Source organism: Leptopilina heterotoma, unplaced genomic scaffold, assembly GCF_015476425.1.
Source record: "Leptopilina heterotoma isolate Lh14 unplaced genomic scaffold, ASM1547642v1 Lhet_130, whole genome shotgun sequence".
Taxonomy (NCBI): Eukaryota; Metazoa; Arthropoda; class Insecta; order Hymenoptera; family Figitidae; genus Leptopilina; species Leptopilina heterotoma.
In genome coordinates, this window is record NW_025110849.1 from 1557840 (window position 1) to 1575982 (window position 18143).

General features: G+C 28.8%; 1 protein-coding gene across 1 annotated transcript; it reads right to left on the bottom strand.

The window, feature by feature from the left end:
* Positions 1-251: 251 nt before the first annotated feature.
* On the bottom strand, positions 252-17922 carry LOC122512980 (spindle assembly abnormal protein 6 homolog). The gene is made up of 5 exons (XM_043629189.1): positions 17543-17922; positions 13558-14081; positions 12735-13483; positions 4740-5295; positions 252-498 (listed from the first exon to the last, which is right to left on the bottom strand). The coding sequence occupies exons 1-4, from the start codon at positions 17729-17731 to the stop codon at positions 4769-4771; spliced, it is 1989 nt and encodes a 662-aa protein (XP_043485124.1). The 5' UTR covers positions 17732-17922; the 3' UTR covers positions 252-498; positions 4740-4768.
* Between the last annotated feature and the right edge of the window lie 221 nt (positions 17923-18143).

Consider the following 18143-nt stretch of genomic DNA (forward strand, 5'->3'; position numbering starts at 1 on the left):
AAGAAAATGGTTATTTTGAAATAAATATTTTTATATTAACTTAAATGAAAATAATTGATAATTCATTTGTTTTAATTTATTTTTAATTTAATAAAAAAAAATAGATTTCTTTTTCAGTAAAATTAAGTGAATTAATAAAAGAGAAAAAAGTGAAAAGCCTGGTTAGTGTCATATCATAAAATGTAAATTAAAAATACTAAAATGTGATATAAAATTATTTGAGAACACAATGAGACTTGAAAATAACGTAGTTCATTTTATAAAATATTTATTCTTCATCTATGTACAAAACTTATAATATAAACATGACTGCTTATTATAAACTGCAAATTATTCTTTAGAATACTGTCTCCCACCTGGCAATAAAAAGTCTTCCTTTAAAAGTAAAAGGCTTAAGTCACTTCACTATATTTCGACTTTCAATTGCATTTTCGCCAGGTCCATTTTTGTACTTTCACTTGTGTATGTTCTCCTTTGTTTCTGGTCATAGCTTAAAATCTATATTTCATTAATTTGTATAATCATCTCTTTTTTCATTTTAAGACTATTGTTCCCTTACTTTAAGGGTACAGTTTAGTAATAAGTCGAATAAAAGAAGGCTTTTTTAAAACTTAATTCACTCAAAAACTAAAGCAAATTTTTTTTGTTTCAAAGATATTGACTTGTATTTTCTAGAAAAAAAAATGCGGGCGTAATATTTTGAAAATATTCTAACCAACTTTGATCAAAAATGGCTCAAAATACTCAGGACACTTGCTGCTATCGCACGAACCTCCAATATTAAATATACATAAAAAATTTTTTTAAAAAAGCAGCGCTTGAAACTGATTTTCTTAAATTCGTTTTTTAGTGTTCTAACATTAAAGAAGAAGGAAGTAAAATAAAAAACGTATTCAATTTTGAGGTTAATGCGATAGCGGGACTCAAGATTTCTTCAGTGTTAAGTTTCTAGTTTTTGAGTAATACAAGTTTTTAAAAAACCTTCTTTTATTTGAATTATTACTAAACTGTCCCCTTAAGAAATCTACAATTATGCTACATTAAATTTAATGTCAAAGTCAAAGAAGGATCTAAGTATTTTTATATCAAATATTAACTATGTACCAGAGTAGACTTTATTATATTTTCCTTAAAAAAAAAAAAAGAAAAAGAAAAAAAAAATTCTGCAATAAAAGTTATACAATTATAATGACATAGTACATAATAAGAATTTATCATGGAAGAAAGTTCAAAGTAACTAAACATCAAATTTTTATAAATGTTTTTTCTAAGTGTTATTTCACGTTTAGATCCTTCTTCAACATGCAATTTAAATTTTCTAAATGATATTTCTCAAGTTTCCAACGAAATTTCTGGTTGTCCGATTACTTTACTAATAATGATCAGTCATTTTTTAATCACAAAAAATTTAATTTTTTTTGTTAGTTATAATAATTTATATCTAAATAATTAAATATAAAACAATTTGTTAACGATTAAATAGATAATGAAAATTAAATTAAATGCGTATTTGAAATGTTCAAACAATGCGGCTCATTAACTTTGCTTTTCCTACAGTGTTTCAGGCATTATAAAAAGTTAATTATATTATCAGGGTTGCCACGCTTTTGCTCATTTCAAATTCCCTGACTTTTCCAGGTTAAAAAACGGAATTTTTCCAGGTTTTTTAAACTACAAATTTATTTACAATTTAATTTATTTTATTTCTTCAGAAGTAAAATTAATTGAAAACATCAATAACTTCATTTTTAAATAAATATATTTAATCATTATTATTTTTTCATAGATATTAAGATTTTCAAAAATTTCAAATTCAATAACATACAAGAATATTATTATAAAACATGGAGATATGGCTTTCAATATTCAATTATAATCTAAAATTTTAACTGAAATTCATTTTTAAATCAATATTTATTAAAAAAAAGTCTACGAGAATTCAATTATTTAAATACAAAAATATTTCATTAAATAATTGAATGTTTCTTAAAATTGAATTTTCATAAAGAATTTTATCAACAAATTTAAAAAAAAATTTTGAAAATATAATTGAAATTTTACGAGGAATTTTATTAACATTTTTGAAAATAATCAGTTAAGGAAAAAATTTTATTATTTATAAAGATAATTGAAATTTTGACGAAAATCATTGTAAATTTTTTAACATAATTGAATTTCTGCGAAGAATTATGGTACTTTTGAAAATAATTGAAAGACTAATTTGATTAAAATTTCTTTTTAGATAATTGAATTCTTTTGTGTTCAAGAATAAACATAATAACTTTAGTAAATAACAATTTTCCAGGATTCCGATCAAAATTCCCTGACTTTTGCAGGTTTTCCAGGTTAAAAAACGAAATTTTTCCAGGTTTTTAAAACTCCAGACAAAACGACTTTTTTTCCTATTCTATTACATTTATTTACGAATTTCTTTAATTGTAAAATTACTCGAAAACATCAATAACTTCGTTTTTAAATGAATATTTAATCATTATTATTTTTTTACAGAAATTAAGATTTTCAAAAATTTTAAATTTAATAACATATAAGAATATTATTATTATTATAAAATATGAAGATATCGATCACTCCGAGTCTTCGACTCGGAGTAATCGCTTTCTTCATATTTTATAATCATTAAAACTTGATACTATCATTATTTTATATTATAAAAATATTATTACTGTAATTTCTTCAAAATTATTTAATTTCAATTCAATTCTTCATTACTAGAATTTTAAACTAAAATTCTTCTTTAAATCAATTTTTTAAAATAATTTTTGAAAAAATTCTTCTTTGAGAATTTTTAAATCTATTTGTTTGCAATTCAATTTTACCTAAAATTTCGATTATTTTGACATTCTTCAATTAAATAAATTAGAAATTAAAAACTTAAAATAATTAAAAAAAAATTCCATTAAACTTTTTGAGAAAAATTAATTCTATATTTCCTTTAAAATCTTGTCAAGAATTTAATTATTTTTATAGATAATAAAATCATTCCCAGGAATTCAAATATTCTCAAAAATATGAATAAAATTCTTCGAAATAATTCAATTATTTTTAAAATTGACAAAATTCTTCGCATGAATTCAATTATTTTCAAAATTAATAAAATTTTCAGCAAGAATTCAATTATTTTCAAAAATTTGCGCTATATTGCTTTCAATATTCAATAATAATCTAACATTTTAACTGACATTTATTTTTAAATTAGTTTTTATTAAAAAATTCTGCGAGAATTCAAATATTTAAATACAAAAATAAATTTTTATTAAATAATTGAATGTTTCTTAAAATTGAATTTTTATAAAGAATTTTATAAAACAAATTTTTAAATAATTCAATTCTCTTGACAAATTTTAATAAAATTTTTAAGAATAAGTTTATTTTTCGGAAATTTGATTAAAAATTTATTAAAAATAATTGAATTTCTCCAAAGAGAAAAGAGTTTTTAAAACTTTTTTTTTATAAGAGTTTTTGAAAATAATTGAAATTTTGCCAAGAATTTTATTAAAATTTTTGAAAATATTTGAATTTCGGAGAAAAATTTATAAACAGATTATTGAAATTTTGACGAGAATTTTTGTAAATTGTTGAACACAATTAAATTTCTGCGAAGAATTATATTACTTTTGAAAATAATTGAATTCTTGAGACGAACTTTATTAAAATGTCTTTTTAAATAATCGAATTTTTTTGATGAATTTTAATAAAATTTTTAAGAATAATTTCATTTTTCGAGGAATTTTATTAAAATTGTATTAAAAATAATTGAAAGTCTGAGATGAGTTTTATTATTTATGAAAATAATGAAATGTTTGCGTAGAAATTAAATTTTTTTTTTAAATAATTGAATTCTTTTGGAAAATTTTATTAAAGTAGTAGATTTATTAAAAATCATTGAATTGAGGAAAGTTTTTGAAAATAATTAAAATTTTGCCATGAATTTTTTATTAAAATTGTTGGGAATAATTGAATTTCTAAGAAGAATTTTACTAAGACTTTTGAAAATAATTGAATTTCTGCAATCATTTGTAATTGCTTCAAAATTCAATTTCGTTTAGTGTTTTTAATTTAAATTCTTCTATAAATCCATTATTTTTAATGATCAATTAAAAGTATTAAAAAATTCAACTAATTTCCGAAGAATTGGAATAATTAAAATTTTTCAAAAATCTACGTTCTTTAAGACAACTGAAAATTGAAATTTTACAAAATTTCAAATTAAAATCTTTTGAAATTCATCTATACTTATGAAAATTGTAAACGTAACTCTTTTAAAATTCAATTAATTTTGGAATATTTATGTAAAATTAGATTTCAAGAATAAACTTTAGAAAATAACAATTTTCCAGGATTTCGATAAAAATTCCCTGACTTTTCCTGGTTTTTTCAAGGTTTATAAAATTCCCTGAAATTTTCAGGTTTTCCAGGTTTTCCAGGTTGCGTGGCAACCCTGTCATGTTTTGATAGTTATTTTGCTTTTAAAAAATCAGCTGTTGTGGCTGCAGCTCTGAAATAATTTAATTTGAAGCTGAAATGTCACGAAACTATTTATAATGCCTTTAATCGTTGATTTAAAACTTGAGGAATATCATAACAATAATTCCTTGTAAAAGCTTTATTGTCTGTTCGAAATTATGTTTAAAAGCAGATTCTGGACTTGGTTCTGCTTTCTGTCAAGTTTCAATCTCATTTGTACTCTTCTAATATATAATTATTTAAAAATGAATTACCTAATATTGTATTCCTGTCTTTCTTTAATCTAGTGAAGGGTCTTGGGAAAATACGACGATGGCAAAAGTGGTTTATCCATTACGGAACGACGAAGGCCTCCCTGCAAATTAGTCGTGTTTTTTGCCTTTCCATTCGTCATGAAGGGAGCATTATTATTTTCAATAATTGGAGGCGCCGCCGACATGCCTCCGGAATTGGGCGATTTACTCAAACCATTCACACGATCGAGAGGCGTGCTTGTACTTGAAATTTGTCCAGGTTTATTGAAGTTCATACCAGTTGTCATGTCCCCAACTCCGACACCCGTAGATCTGGCTGATGATCGGTTAATATTCGAATTTTGCATAATCGGATTTCTGAGAGTCAGTCCCGAGAGAGAGGCATTTGCTTGGGTTGAACTTGGAGCTGGCGTTCGTGTCTCAAATCTATTTGGAATAAACTTATTTGTTCGGGGTAGTGTTAATTGAATTGATGCCGGTACTGTCGTCACTGCATTCGATGCACTGTGCAAAGGCGTTTGATTATCAGCCAATCTCCTATTTAGCCAGCTAATAACTGTGAACAAATTTTTAAATTAGGATTGGTAACGAAATGGGAATTTCGATTGGGTTTCATTTTCAACTCTAGAAAAAAGTTTAAAATGAAATTTTAAACTTATCTTATTACTTTCAAAAATTACAAAATTTAATTTAATTAATAATAATCAGTTTAATCAACGCAATTGATTGATTTCCATTTTTAAATAAATATTTAATCATTATTATTTTTTCATAGAAATTAAGATTTTCAAAAATTTCAAATTCAATAACATATGAGAATATTATTACAAAACATGAAGAAAGCGATCACTCCGAGTCGAAGGGGCGCATGATTATTCCCCAAATGTCATTTTACCGAACTGCACTTTTGCGAATACTCATTTTTGCGAAAAGCCAATTTTGCGAAATGTCACTTTTGCAAATTGTCATTTTTTCGAAAAGATATTTTTGCGAATTGTCATTTTTACGAAAAGACATTTTTGTGAAATGTCATTTTTGCGAAAAGTCATTTTTGCGAATCGACATTTTTATGAATTGTCAAATTTCCGAAAAGTCATTTTTGCAAATTCGTAAAAATGTCGATTCGCAAAAGTGACAATTCGCAAAAATGACATTTCTCAAAAATGACAATTCGCAAAAATGTCTTTTCGTAAAAATGACAATTCGCAAAAATGACTTTTCGGAAAATTGACAATTCGTAAAAATGGCCATTCGCAAAAATGAAAATTCGCAAAAATAGCTTTTCGCAAAAATGACAATTCGCAAAAGTGACATTTCGCAAAATTGGCTTTTCGCAAAAATGACTATTCGCAAAAGTGCAGTTCGGTAAAATGACATTTGGGGAATAATCATGCGTCCCGAGTCGAAGACTAATAATAATTAATAATAATAATAAATAATAATAATAATAAATAAATAATAATTAAAACTTGCTACTTTGTTACTGTAACTTCTTCAAAAATTATTTTCATCATTACGATTATTCATTTCTAGAATTTTCAACTAAAATTCGTCAATTTTTTTAAAATAATTTTTGAAAAAGTTCTTTTCAAATTCTTTTGTTTACAATTTAATTTTACGAAATTTCGATTATTCTGACCTTCTTCAATTAAATATATTAGAAATCAAAAACTTCAAATAATTAAAAAAAAATTCCATTAAACTTTTTGAAACGAATTAATTCTACAGAATTCTTAATTAAGAGTATGAAAAGTTATAAAACTGAAGTTACCAACGTTGATTCAAAGAGCAAATTAAAAAAAAAATTTTCTAAAAGAAAAAAAATTGCTACCGGGGCGAGAAATTATTAATTTACTTTAAATTCTCGGATTTTCGGAAAATCCGTGAAAAAAACCAAAATCACTGTTATCCTCGACTTGAAACCTTTAGCAATTTTTTTTAAAGGGCTTCTGACATTAGGATAAGTAATTATTAAAAGAAAAAAAATTGCTACGGAGACGAGGAATTATTAATTTAGTTGAAATTTCGTGATTTTTGGAAAACCCGTGAGAAAAAAATAACAACTTCTGTTTCCCCATTTTTTTTTATTTTGGGTTTTTGAAGGGTTTACTTGGGTTAAAAATAAACAAGACAAATTTGTATCCTGAACTTTTTAGAGAAAATCTTTTTGTTGAAACAACGTTGGTAACTTCAATTGCATGAAAAGTTCAAATTTTCAAAGATTTTAATTTGAAACCTTTTACAAATTCAATTATTTTTAAAAATCTGCACTATAATTATACTTTCAATAAATCAATTATAATTTAAAATTTTAACTGAAATTGATTTTTAAATCAATATTTATTAAAAAATTCTACGAGAATTGAATTATTTAAATACAAAAATAAATATTTTATTAAACAATTGAATGTGTCTTAAAATTGAATTTTCATAAAGAATTTTATCAACAAATTTTTGAATAATTGAATTCTCTTGACAAGTTTTAATAACATTTTTAAGAATAATTACATTTTTCGAGAAATTTGATGAAATTGTATTAAAAATAACTGAAATTCTGCCAAGAATTTTATTAAAAGTTTTGAAAATAACACAGCCACACAAAAAAAAAAAAGTTCTGATCTGGGGGTCTCACTATGTAGACTTTATGTTTTTTGGGTCGCTGAATCCGAATCCGAGGTCCATTTAACCCCATCAGATCAGGATTTTGACATAACCTCAAAAAACCAATATGGCGGACACATTTTTGAAAAGTTCTTCGGATTCGCTTGAAATTCGTTACTCGGGGGTTTTTGGGGTCGCTGATTACGAATTTGAAGTCTGATTTCAAAAATTCAAAATGGCGGATCCAATATGGCGGACACGTTTTTGAAAAATTCATCGGATTCGCTTGAAATTCGTTACTCTGGGGTTTTTGGGGTCGCTGATTACGAATCTGATGTCGGTTTTTCAAAATTCAAATCAGCGACCCCAAAATCCCCAGAGTAACGAATTTCAAGCGAATCCGATGAATTTTTCAAAAACGTGTCCGCCATATTGGATCCGCCATTTTGAATTTTTGAAATCAGACTTCAAATTCGTAATCAGCGACCCCAAAAACCCCCGAGTAACGAATTTCAAGCGAATTCGACGAATTTTTCAAAAATGTGTCCGCCATATAGGTTTTTGAGGTTCTGTCAAAATCCTGATCTGATGGGGTTAAATAGACCTCGGATTCGGATTCAGCGACCCAAAAAACATAAAGTCTACATAGTGAGACCCCCAGATCAGAACTTTTTTTTTGTGTGTGGCTGTGTAATTGAATTTCGAAGAAAAATTGTATTATTTACAAAGATAATTGAAATTTTTACGATAATTTTTGTAAATTTTTAAACATAATTTAATTTCTGCCAAGAATTATATTATTTTTGAAAATAATTGAATTCTTTCTACGAATTTTATTAAAATCTCTTTTTAAATAATTGAATTCTTTGTGAATTTTTATTGAAATAGTAGACATTGAAAATAATTGAATTTTGACAAATTTTTCTAATCTAATCTAATCTGACACCGAGATCGAGCTGGATTTTCCTCAAGAGGGGAAAGTAAGCATCTAGGTTATAGAACCCATTGTACCAGACTTCAGTTCGCTCGTTTATAGCAACTTCTTAGAGTCCTGTTCTTCTCCAGAAGTCCAGTATCTCTTCTATCGATAGGTTGCTCACCTGCTTAGGGTCAATAATTGCTTGACCCCAGCTAGATAGCCTGATCCTAGCTAACGCTGGGCATTCTGATAATATGTGAGTCGAAGTTTCGTTACTTTCCCCACACAGTCTGCACATAGGTGAAACTTGTCTGCCTATTTTATGCTGATGGTAGTTCAATAGTCCATGACCCGTAAGTAGACGAACTACGGTTCTAACTCTGATCTTATCGAGTTTTAGGAGATCGCTCGCTCGCCTCTTGTTGAGTGCTAACCCCAACAGAGTTTTCGCTTGCCTTCCCACCCCAACGTTCGCCCAATACTTCTCATGTTCCTTTTCACCCCATCTTTCTATGGCTCCCTTAACCAAGCATGGCATTATTGCCACTGCTGGTTCAGGACCCATAAATTTCGTCTCGGAACCGATTTTCGCCAAGACGTCTACTCTTTCATTACCCTTGATTCCCGAGTGACCCGGTACCCAAATCAATGAAAGCCTATTTTCTGAACCAAACTCATCTAGTACGCTGCGGCATTCCCAGACGAGTTTTGATTCTATTGTGGGATTTTTCAGAGCCCCTAAGGCCGCTTGACTATCCACACAAATACTAATCCTCTTGCCCTTTGTTCCATTTTGAATGGATATTTGGGCGCAAGTTAAAATCGCACAGACCTCTGCCTGCCAGACCGTGGCATGTTGTCCTAATGACTCAGCCACTTTAATGCAGCCAGTTTTCCCGATAAATTCCGAAGCCTGCACCGCAGTCCATCTTGGAGCCGTCTGTATACCAGACTTCGTCCCCAAGTGGAAAACCTTTCTTCCAGTCCATTCTGGAAGGTGTAATGATCTTAAAGCAGGGTTTAAATTTCACCCTCTTGATCATTCTATCTTGCACCATACTTAATTCTGGTATTGGTAGAATTGAGCGTGGAAGCTTGGTGTGTATACCACCAACCTTCCACCTTCCCTGCGCAGTTAACCTGCTCATAGTAAGAGCCGCCTTTTTCACCGCGGCAATATGCAGAGGTACCTCGGCAAGCATGAATCCCAACGCAGCTGTTGGCGTGGTCCTCATTGCCCCCGTAACACCCCTGAAAATCATTGCTTGCAGTTGGCCTAGTTTCTCTTTAACCGTTATCAGTTGAGTCCTAGACCACCAGACAACTACCGCGTGAAGAAACCTTGGTTTTAAGATCATCTGATAGAGCCAGTTGACCATATTAGGCCTTAGTCCCCATGATGACCCTATCGCCCTTCTACACGCCCAAAACGCGGTACAAAACCTGCTATACAGATATTCGAAATGTTCCCTCCAAACCAGCTTTTTATCCAGGATTACTCCCAGATACTTAGCCGATTCAGAAAAGGAAATCTCTTTTCCATAAAATATCGGTTTCTTCAAACTCGGTACCTTATATTTTCTTGTGAAAACTACTATATTCGTTTTCTCTGGGTTTACAGAAAGTCCAGTCAGATTGCACCAATCCTTGACAATCTTAAGCGCACGTTCCGTAAGTTCTAAGAGGGTCTCAATTGAGTGCCCTCTTATAATTATAAGGAAATCATCCGCATAACTTTGCGTATAATATCCCTGGCTATTGAGGTTTCTAATTAACTCATCTGCCACTAAGCACCACAATAAAGGAGAGAGAACTCCTCCCTGTGGGCACCCTTTTGAGACAAGGCCGGTTACCTTGGCCTCACCATACTCTGCCTCCAGGGCCCTTTCGCGAAGCATGCTGTCGATCCACTTAACTAGCGGCTCGGGCACGCCTCGCATCCTGGCTGCCCTGCAGATAGTTTTGCTAGAGGTGTTAGGGAAGGCACCTTCGATATCAAGAAAGGTACCAACCGCATCACCACCACTGCTAATTTGTCCCTCTATTCTACCTACTGCCGAATGGAGGGCTGTTTCTACTGAGAAGCCTGCTCTATATGCATGCTGTCCCTGATGTAGGGGAAAATCTCTAAGACATTCCTGTCTAATAAACTTATCCACCAGTTTCTCTAACGTCTTTAATATAAAGGAAGTTAGGCTGATTGGCCTGAAGTCCTTCGCCGCAGTATAGCCTGACCGACCGGCCTTCGGAATAAACACAACCTTCGTCTTTTTCCAAGATTCCGGTGTATAACTAAGAGCTATACATGCTCTCATAATTTTACACAGGGGTACTCTAATACAATCCAATCCCTTTTGCAAAAGAACCGGATATATACCGTCCCCCCCTGAAGCCTTAAATGGTTTGAAAGTGCCTATTGCCCAATCAATCCCTTCCGGAGTTACAACCCTGGCTGCTAGTTTCCAGTGTTCCCGATATCCTCGATTCCTACCTGGTCCTATGCCCTGGCTGTTCTCCAAACCTTCTCTAAAGTCCGGGAAGTTTACTTCCATCAGGTGCTTTAGACACTCCCTTTTATCCTGGGCATACTGCCCATTAGGCAGCTTAATATTAGTTAATTTTGCCATTGGGTCTCGAGCTAGTACTTTATGAAGTCTTGAAGCTTCTGGTACCCTCTCGATTCCCTCGCAAAAACTTCTCCAGCTGACACCCCTTGCCCTATCTACTTCTTTCTTATAAGAATCGCGAGCGGTATGATATTCATCCCATGCTCGCTGATGCCTACGTTTCTTGGCCTTATTAAAAAGCTTTCTTACAGTTTTCCTATGTTCCTCCAAACGGGGGGTCCACCATTTACCGCCCCCATTGAAGCCCATTTTCTTAACTACACAGTTCCTTTTAAAGGAACAGATAATAGAATCTCGCAGATATTCCGCTGCAAGCTCTAACTCCTCCATCGTTCCATAGGAAGTGGGGAAGCATGCCATGGAGGCCTTGAGGTCTTCACTATATGAAGCCCAGTCGGTACTCCTAGGATTACGTCCCCACTTCTGTTCCCGATCCTTCGATTCCAATCTAAACGTAATAAGCCTGTGGTCCGAGAGGGAATCTTCATCAGACACCCTCCAGTCCCTCACGCCATCACAAAAAGACTTGGAACAGATCGTAATATCCAACACCTCTTTTCTGTTAACAGTAACGAAAGTCGGCTCATTACCCTGATTTAAAATATCTAAATCTGTATCTAACAGAAAATCTAAAAGTCTTCTGCCTCTATCGTTATTATAATAATAATTTTTAAAATTTTTAATAATAATAACTTCTTTCCAGGAATTCCATTAAAATTGTATTAACCTTTAAAGTGCTATGCCGGTCTGACAGACCGCTATTAAAATTTTCTTTGCTTGAAACTTTTTTTCAAAGTATAATAAGAACTTGAACTTTTTAGTAGCTTCATATTTTATGAAAATCTGTTAGGAGACAACTTTTTCAAAAATTTGTATTCGTTAAATTTTGTAATATAAATAAATATTTGAAGTATAGCGGTCTGTGAGACCGGGGTTAGCTTTAAGTGAAAGTATATTCCAGTATATTCCCAAGAGTATCGTCTGCGCAGCTTGACGCGCAGCTAGTTCTACTGACAGTTCTCATAGACTGCATTTATAAAATAAATAAAATAAATAAATGCATAATACAGAAATGACTTTTTTTGTTAAAAAGTAAAAAATATTTATAATAGTTGTCTTTTAAAAATTATAAATGACTAAAAAACTGTCAAAAGGGAATAGCGGTCTGACAGACCGGGGTTAGCACTGAGCGTGATTTTTCAGCACTTAGCACTTTAAAGGTTAAAAATAATTGAAATTCAGCATTGAGTTTTATTATTTATGAAAATAATTGAATAATATATGAAAGTAATTTGTAAACAATTGAATTCCTGTGAAATTTTTATTATTTATGAAAATAATGAAATGTTTGCGTAGAATTTTATTAAAAATTTTTTTAACTAATTGAATTCTTTTGAGAATTTTTATTAAAGTAGTAGATATTAAGAAACATTGAATTCAGTAAAAAGTTTTTGAAAATAATCAAAATTTTACCCAATAATTTTAATAAAATTAAAATTTTACAAAATTCCAAATTAAAACCGTTTGAAGTTTATCTACTTATGAAAATTGTAAACGCAACTCTTTTAAAATTGAATTAGCTTTGAAATATTTAAATTTTCGTTACTTTTGTACGATAATTTGAAATTTGCACCATTCAGATTTAAGAAATAATATTTTAAAAACATTTCATAAAATTCCTTGACTTTTCCAGATTAGGGGCATAAGTTATCAAAGACAAAGAGTTAAATTATATTTTTGGCTTCAGTAAGTTAAAAGCAAGAAGTAAAATTAAATTTTGAATAGGATTTACATCGATAGATACTCCAACTACTGTCAATTTAACAAAATTGAATGTATTATTCTTACCATTGTCATTATTCTTGATAGTCTTATCTTTCTCCTCGATTTGCGATTGCAAGTTCTTCACCTGCTCTTTTAAATTATCAACTTCTGCTTTCGCGTCTTTCGCCTCTTTTGTGTAAGTGTCAATTTTATTTTCCAACTGGCCAACTTGCTTGTGTGTTGCGTCGATCAATCTTTCCTGCTCTAATGCAATACCCGTTCGGAGTTTCAATTTGTTTTTCGTAGAGGCGAGTTCATTTTGAATCTTTGCTAGAATTTCGTTGGCTTTCACCAACTCATCGCTGAGACGCGTCAGTGAATTTTGTTTCCGTTGCAACTGACTGTCCTTTTCGTTAAGAAGCTCCTCCAGTCTTTGCTTTTGTTCTTTTGCGTTCTTCAACATCTCCGTGTGTTTGTTTATCAAAATTGTTTTATCCTTCAGCTCTTGTTCGAAAACAGCAACTTTCGTTTTTAAACTATTTACAGTCTTGTCTTTGTCATGATAATCGCCGTCGAGTTTCGAGTTTTGTTTCTTTAAATGAGAATGATCTCTTTGAACAAGATTGAGTTCTTTCTCCAGAATTTGTATTTGCTTCAGTTGTTCCGAATTTGTTGCTTCGAGAAATGATTGTTTGTCTTTGAACGTAATGTTTTGCGTTTTGTATTCAGCTAATTCTGTATGAAGTTGTTTAATGACTTCGCTGTGTCTGTGTTCTAATTCCATTTGTTCTCTTTCACACTGATGTTGTAGTTCCATTTTTAGTTGTGATAATCTGTAAAAAAATGTTTATTTTATTACAACAATTTTTAAACACTGATATATTTAAAAAATAATTGTGAAACAAACCTATCTTTTTCTAAATTCATCTGTTGCGCCAAACTCATTTGCAACTGTGTTTTATCTGCAACCCATTTCTGTTCAAACTGATCAAGTTCCTTTATTTTCGATTCCAATTTACAATTTAAATCCGACAGTCTTGTTTCCAAACCGAGAATATCTCGGTCCTTTTGTAATAAGCTCTCCTTAAACTGTTTGATTTTCATAGCCATATGAGTTTTTATATGCGAGTCATTTGCCGGAGCGATGTTCAAACATAAATGGCACAGGTGCTTGAAATTGTTTGTCTCCACAAATTTGAAAGTCCAATCTCCACTCTCTTCGGACAAGAGCATAAGAAATTTCGGAGTTTTTGATAAACTCGCCGCCGGGACTTGACATTGTTCCAAAAGATAAATCAATTGCGTTGCAAAATTATCAAAGTCAACAAGTAGTCCTTGTTGAGCTTTCAAGACCTTGAAATCGTCTTCAGTTATAAACAAAGAGTAGAGAAAACAAGGATCGTCATCGTCTGCTAATAAAACGCACAGGCTCTAAAAAATAAAAAATTTTTTTTAATACTCTTAAGTAAAAGATAAGTGATAACATTATTATTACAAATGGATGAAGAATATTATCAAGAATAATTTTTTTAATTGGCACAAATATCCTCAGGGTTGCCACGCTTTTGCTCCTTTCAAATTCTCTGACTTTCCAGGTTTTCCAGGTTAAAAAACGGAAATTTTCCAGCTTTTTAAAACTAAATTTATATTCTGTCAAATTAAATAACTCCCTGATTACCAGACAAATCTTTGACTTTTTTCCTGACTCTAAAGAATATTCTGATTCACTCGCAAAATGATTAGATACACAAAAAAATGTTCTATTACATTTATTTATGAATTTCATTAATTGAAAAATTATTAGAAAACATCAATATCTTCATTTTTAAATAAATATTTATTCATTATTATTTTTCATAGAAATTAAGATCTTCAAAAGTTTTAAATTGAAACCTTATTGAAATTCAATAACTTTTAAGAATACTGTTATAAAACATAAATATATAAACCATAAAATTTTCCAAAAAAAATTAAATTATTTACAAAAATTTTAATAAAATCCTTCGCAAGAATTCAAATATTTTTACAAGTACTACAATTCTTCACATCAATTCAATTATTAAAAAAAAATGTAATAAAATTAGTAAGAATTTAATTATTTTCATAAATAATAACATTTTTCATAGGATTTCAATTATTTTTAATACAATTTTAAATAAATCCCTCGAAAAATGTAATTATTTTTAAAAATTTTTTGCAATAATTTAATTCTATTTCACAAATAATGGAATTCTTTGCTGAAATTCAAATATTTTCAAAATCTAGGTACTACTTTAATAAAATTTAGAGCTGTGCAAAATAATTCAAACCGAACTGTTCGAATTTTTTCGCCTAGTTCGAATGTCGAAAATTCGACATTCGAGTTAGCTTAGTTCGAATGTCGAAAAACCGACATTCGAACTAGCCCAGTTCGGATGTCGAATATTCGACATTCGACATTTCGGCGCCTCAAAACCGAACTAAACTCGGTTCGGTTCGAATTTTGCACAGCTCTAATAAAATTTCTAAAAAGAATTAAATTATTTTCAAAAAATGTAATAATAAAATTCGTTGCAAGACTTTAATTATTTTTATAAATAATATAAAATTCCTCGGAGGAATTCAATGATTTAAAAGAAATGTAATGAAATTCGTTGCAAGAATTCAATTATTTTCATAAATAATAATATTCTTCACAGGATTTCAATAATTTTTGAAAACTTTAATAAAATTCTTTGCAACTATTCAATTATTTTCATAAATATAATAAAATTCATCGTAGGATTTCAATTACTTTTAAAAAATTTAATAAAAATTCGTTGCGAGACTTCAATTATTTTCCTGAATAATAAAATTCTTCACTGAATTTCAATTGTTTTTAATATAATTTTAAGTAAATTCTTCGAGAAATGTAATTAATTTTAAAAATTGAATTCTCTTGACAAGTTTTAATAACACTTTGAAGAATAATTTCATTTTTCGAGAAATTTGATGAAAATTGTATTAAAAATAATTGAAATTTTTAATTTATTAAAATTTTTGACGTCGGTGAAGTTCGCAACGTTTATGATCAACGATTGAAAAAAAAAATTATTTTCCTACGAAAAAGAATAACATTTTTTGTTCACAAATATTTCTTTTGTAAATCATTATTCAACATACTAACCAAAATATTTTCTATACAAAAATTAATAAAAATTTGCTTAAAAAATATTTTTCTTATGAAATCGTTGATTATAAACGTTGTGAACTTCACCAACGTAAATTTTGAAAATAATTGCATTTCGGAGAAAAAATTTATTATTTATAAAGATAATTGAAATTTTGACGAGAATTTTTGTAAATTTTTGAACATAATTGAATTTCTGGGAAGAATTATATTACTTTTGAAAATAATTGAATTCTTGAAACGAATTTTATCAAAATTTCTTTTTAAATAATTGAATTCTTTTGTGAAATTTTATTAAAATAATAGACATTGAAAATAATTGAATTTTGACAAATTTTTGAAATTAATTAAATTTCTACAAAGAATTTTATTAAAATTATTTTGAAAAAAGTTAAATTATTATGCAAAGAATTTCATTAAAATTTTTTTAAACAATTTTATTCTTTAAAGAAATTTAATTAAAAATATATTGAAAATAATACTTAAATTCTAATAAATAAATTGTAGGGAAGGTTATTAAAATAATAGAATTTTTTGGATAAAATTTAATAAAATTTTTTAAAAAATTACATTTTTCGAGGAATTTTATTAAAATTGTATTAAAAATAATTGAAAGTCTGCGATGAGTTTTATTATTTATGAAAATAATTGAATAACAGTTTATGAAAATGATTTGTAAATAATTGAATTCCTGTGAAATTTTTATTATTTATGGAAATAATGAAATTTATGCGTAGAATTTTATTAAAATTGTTTTTAACTAATTGAATTCTTTTGGAAATTTTTATTAAAGTAGTAGATATTAAGAATCATTTAATTGAGGAAAGTTTTTGAAAATAATTAAAATTTTGACAAGAATTTTATTAAACTCTTTGAAAATATGTCATTTAATTTCTGTGGAGAATTTTACTACTTTTGAAAATAATTGAATTTCTGCAATCATTTGTAATTTTGCTTCAAAATTCAATTTGTTTTAGTGTTGTTAACTAAAATTCTTCTATAAATCCATTATTTTTATTAATCAATTAAATATATATATCACAAAATTTAATTAATTTCGGAAGAATTTAAGTTATAAAAATTTTTTTTAAATCTAGGTTCTTTAAATTTTCTAATTAAATTCATTTAAAATTGAATTTTATTTGAATATGAATTTGAAATTTTACAAAATTTCAAATTAAAATCTTTTGAAGTTCATCTATTAACGAAAATTGTAAATGCAACGCTTTTAAAATGAAATTAATTTTGAAATATTTAAGTAAAATTAAATTTCAAAAATAAACACAATAACTTTAGACAACAATTTTCCAGGATTTTGATCAAAATTCCCTGATTTTTCCGGGTTTTTTCAAAATTTATAAAATTCCCTGACATTTACAGATTTTCCAGGTAGCGTGGCAACCCTGAACTTTGATGTAATTTTATTTATTGAACATTATGTAAAACAATTTTATATCTCGCCGCTAACAAAATTGGATCCTAATCAGATGTATAACACTCCAAACAATAAAGCTTTAAAGGGAAATTTACATAATTATGTTTTTAATAACAAAATCATTATTTTCAGTCGAAAAAAGTAAAATTATCCATTTTTAAATGCAATTTCGTACCTACGTAATATATATATATATATGCAAATTTACAAGTACAATTTATCAAAAACTTAATTACTGTTTTGTTTTTATACATAGTGTCAATTTAGAGTAGAAAGAGGTTATGTTTATGCTGTCAAAAATATCTTTACCTTGCGACAAACTGGGCTGATTCCTGCGTGAATTTCTACATTAACCCGAAGATCCCTTTGTCTTTCTTCTTTAAGTTGAGGCTTAATATAAACTTTTTGCACTTTAGTGTATAAAATTTCGACATTATTCAACTGAAGGTTGACATCTCCAGTAACTCCACTAGCCGCTATAGTGTTTAAATAATTCATATTTTACCAGTTTTTCTAACTGCCATTTGTCATTTCCGGTTGATTAACTTTTCTAGAAAACTTACTTGTACACTTTAGTAGAACTTTCATTTGTAATTTTAATGAAAAATCTCTAAAAAAATGATTGTTTAAATTTCAAATCTGACTCTTTCACTTTTGACGCAGGCGTAGCGACGACTCTGACCTCTAGACGTCACGCGCGTCAACATGCGTCACTTTAAAAAAAAATTCCAATCAATTTTCTTTACATAAACTGAAGGTTTATTCTGAAAATTGTCACACTATTTACTGTTTAATTAAAAACCTTTAACATATATACTATATTATATATTTACTTGAGAAAGTATTAAAAATTTTAGGTGATAAATATATATGTATTTGAATTTAAGGGGTTACGCCACCCTGAAATTTT

Bases quoted from the DNA above. Each gene is read 5' to 3' on its own strand.
- LOC122512980 (XM_043629189.1), bottom strand. From the start codon at position 17,731: ATGAATTATTTAAACACTATAGCGGCTAGTGGAGTTACTGGAGATGTC. The intron at 14,082-17,542 runs GTAAAGATATTT...TTTATTTTTTAG, and splicing joins TCAGCCCAGTTTGTCGCAAG to AGCCTGTGCGTTTTATTAGC. The intron at 5,296-12,734 runs GTAAGAATAATA...ATTTGTTCACAG, and splicing joins TATCAAGAATAATGACAATG to TTATTAGCTGGCTAAATAGG.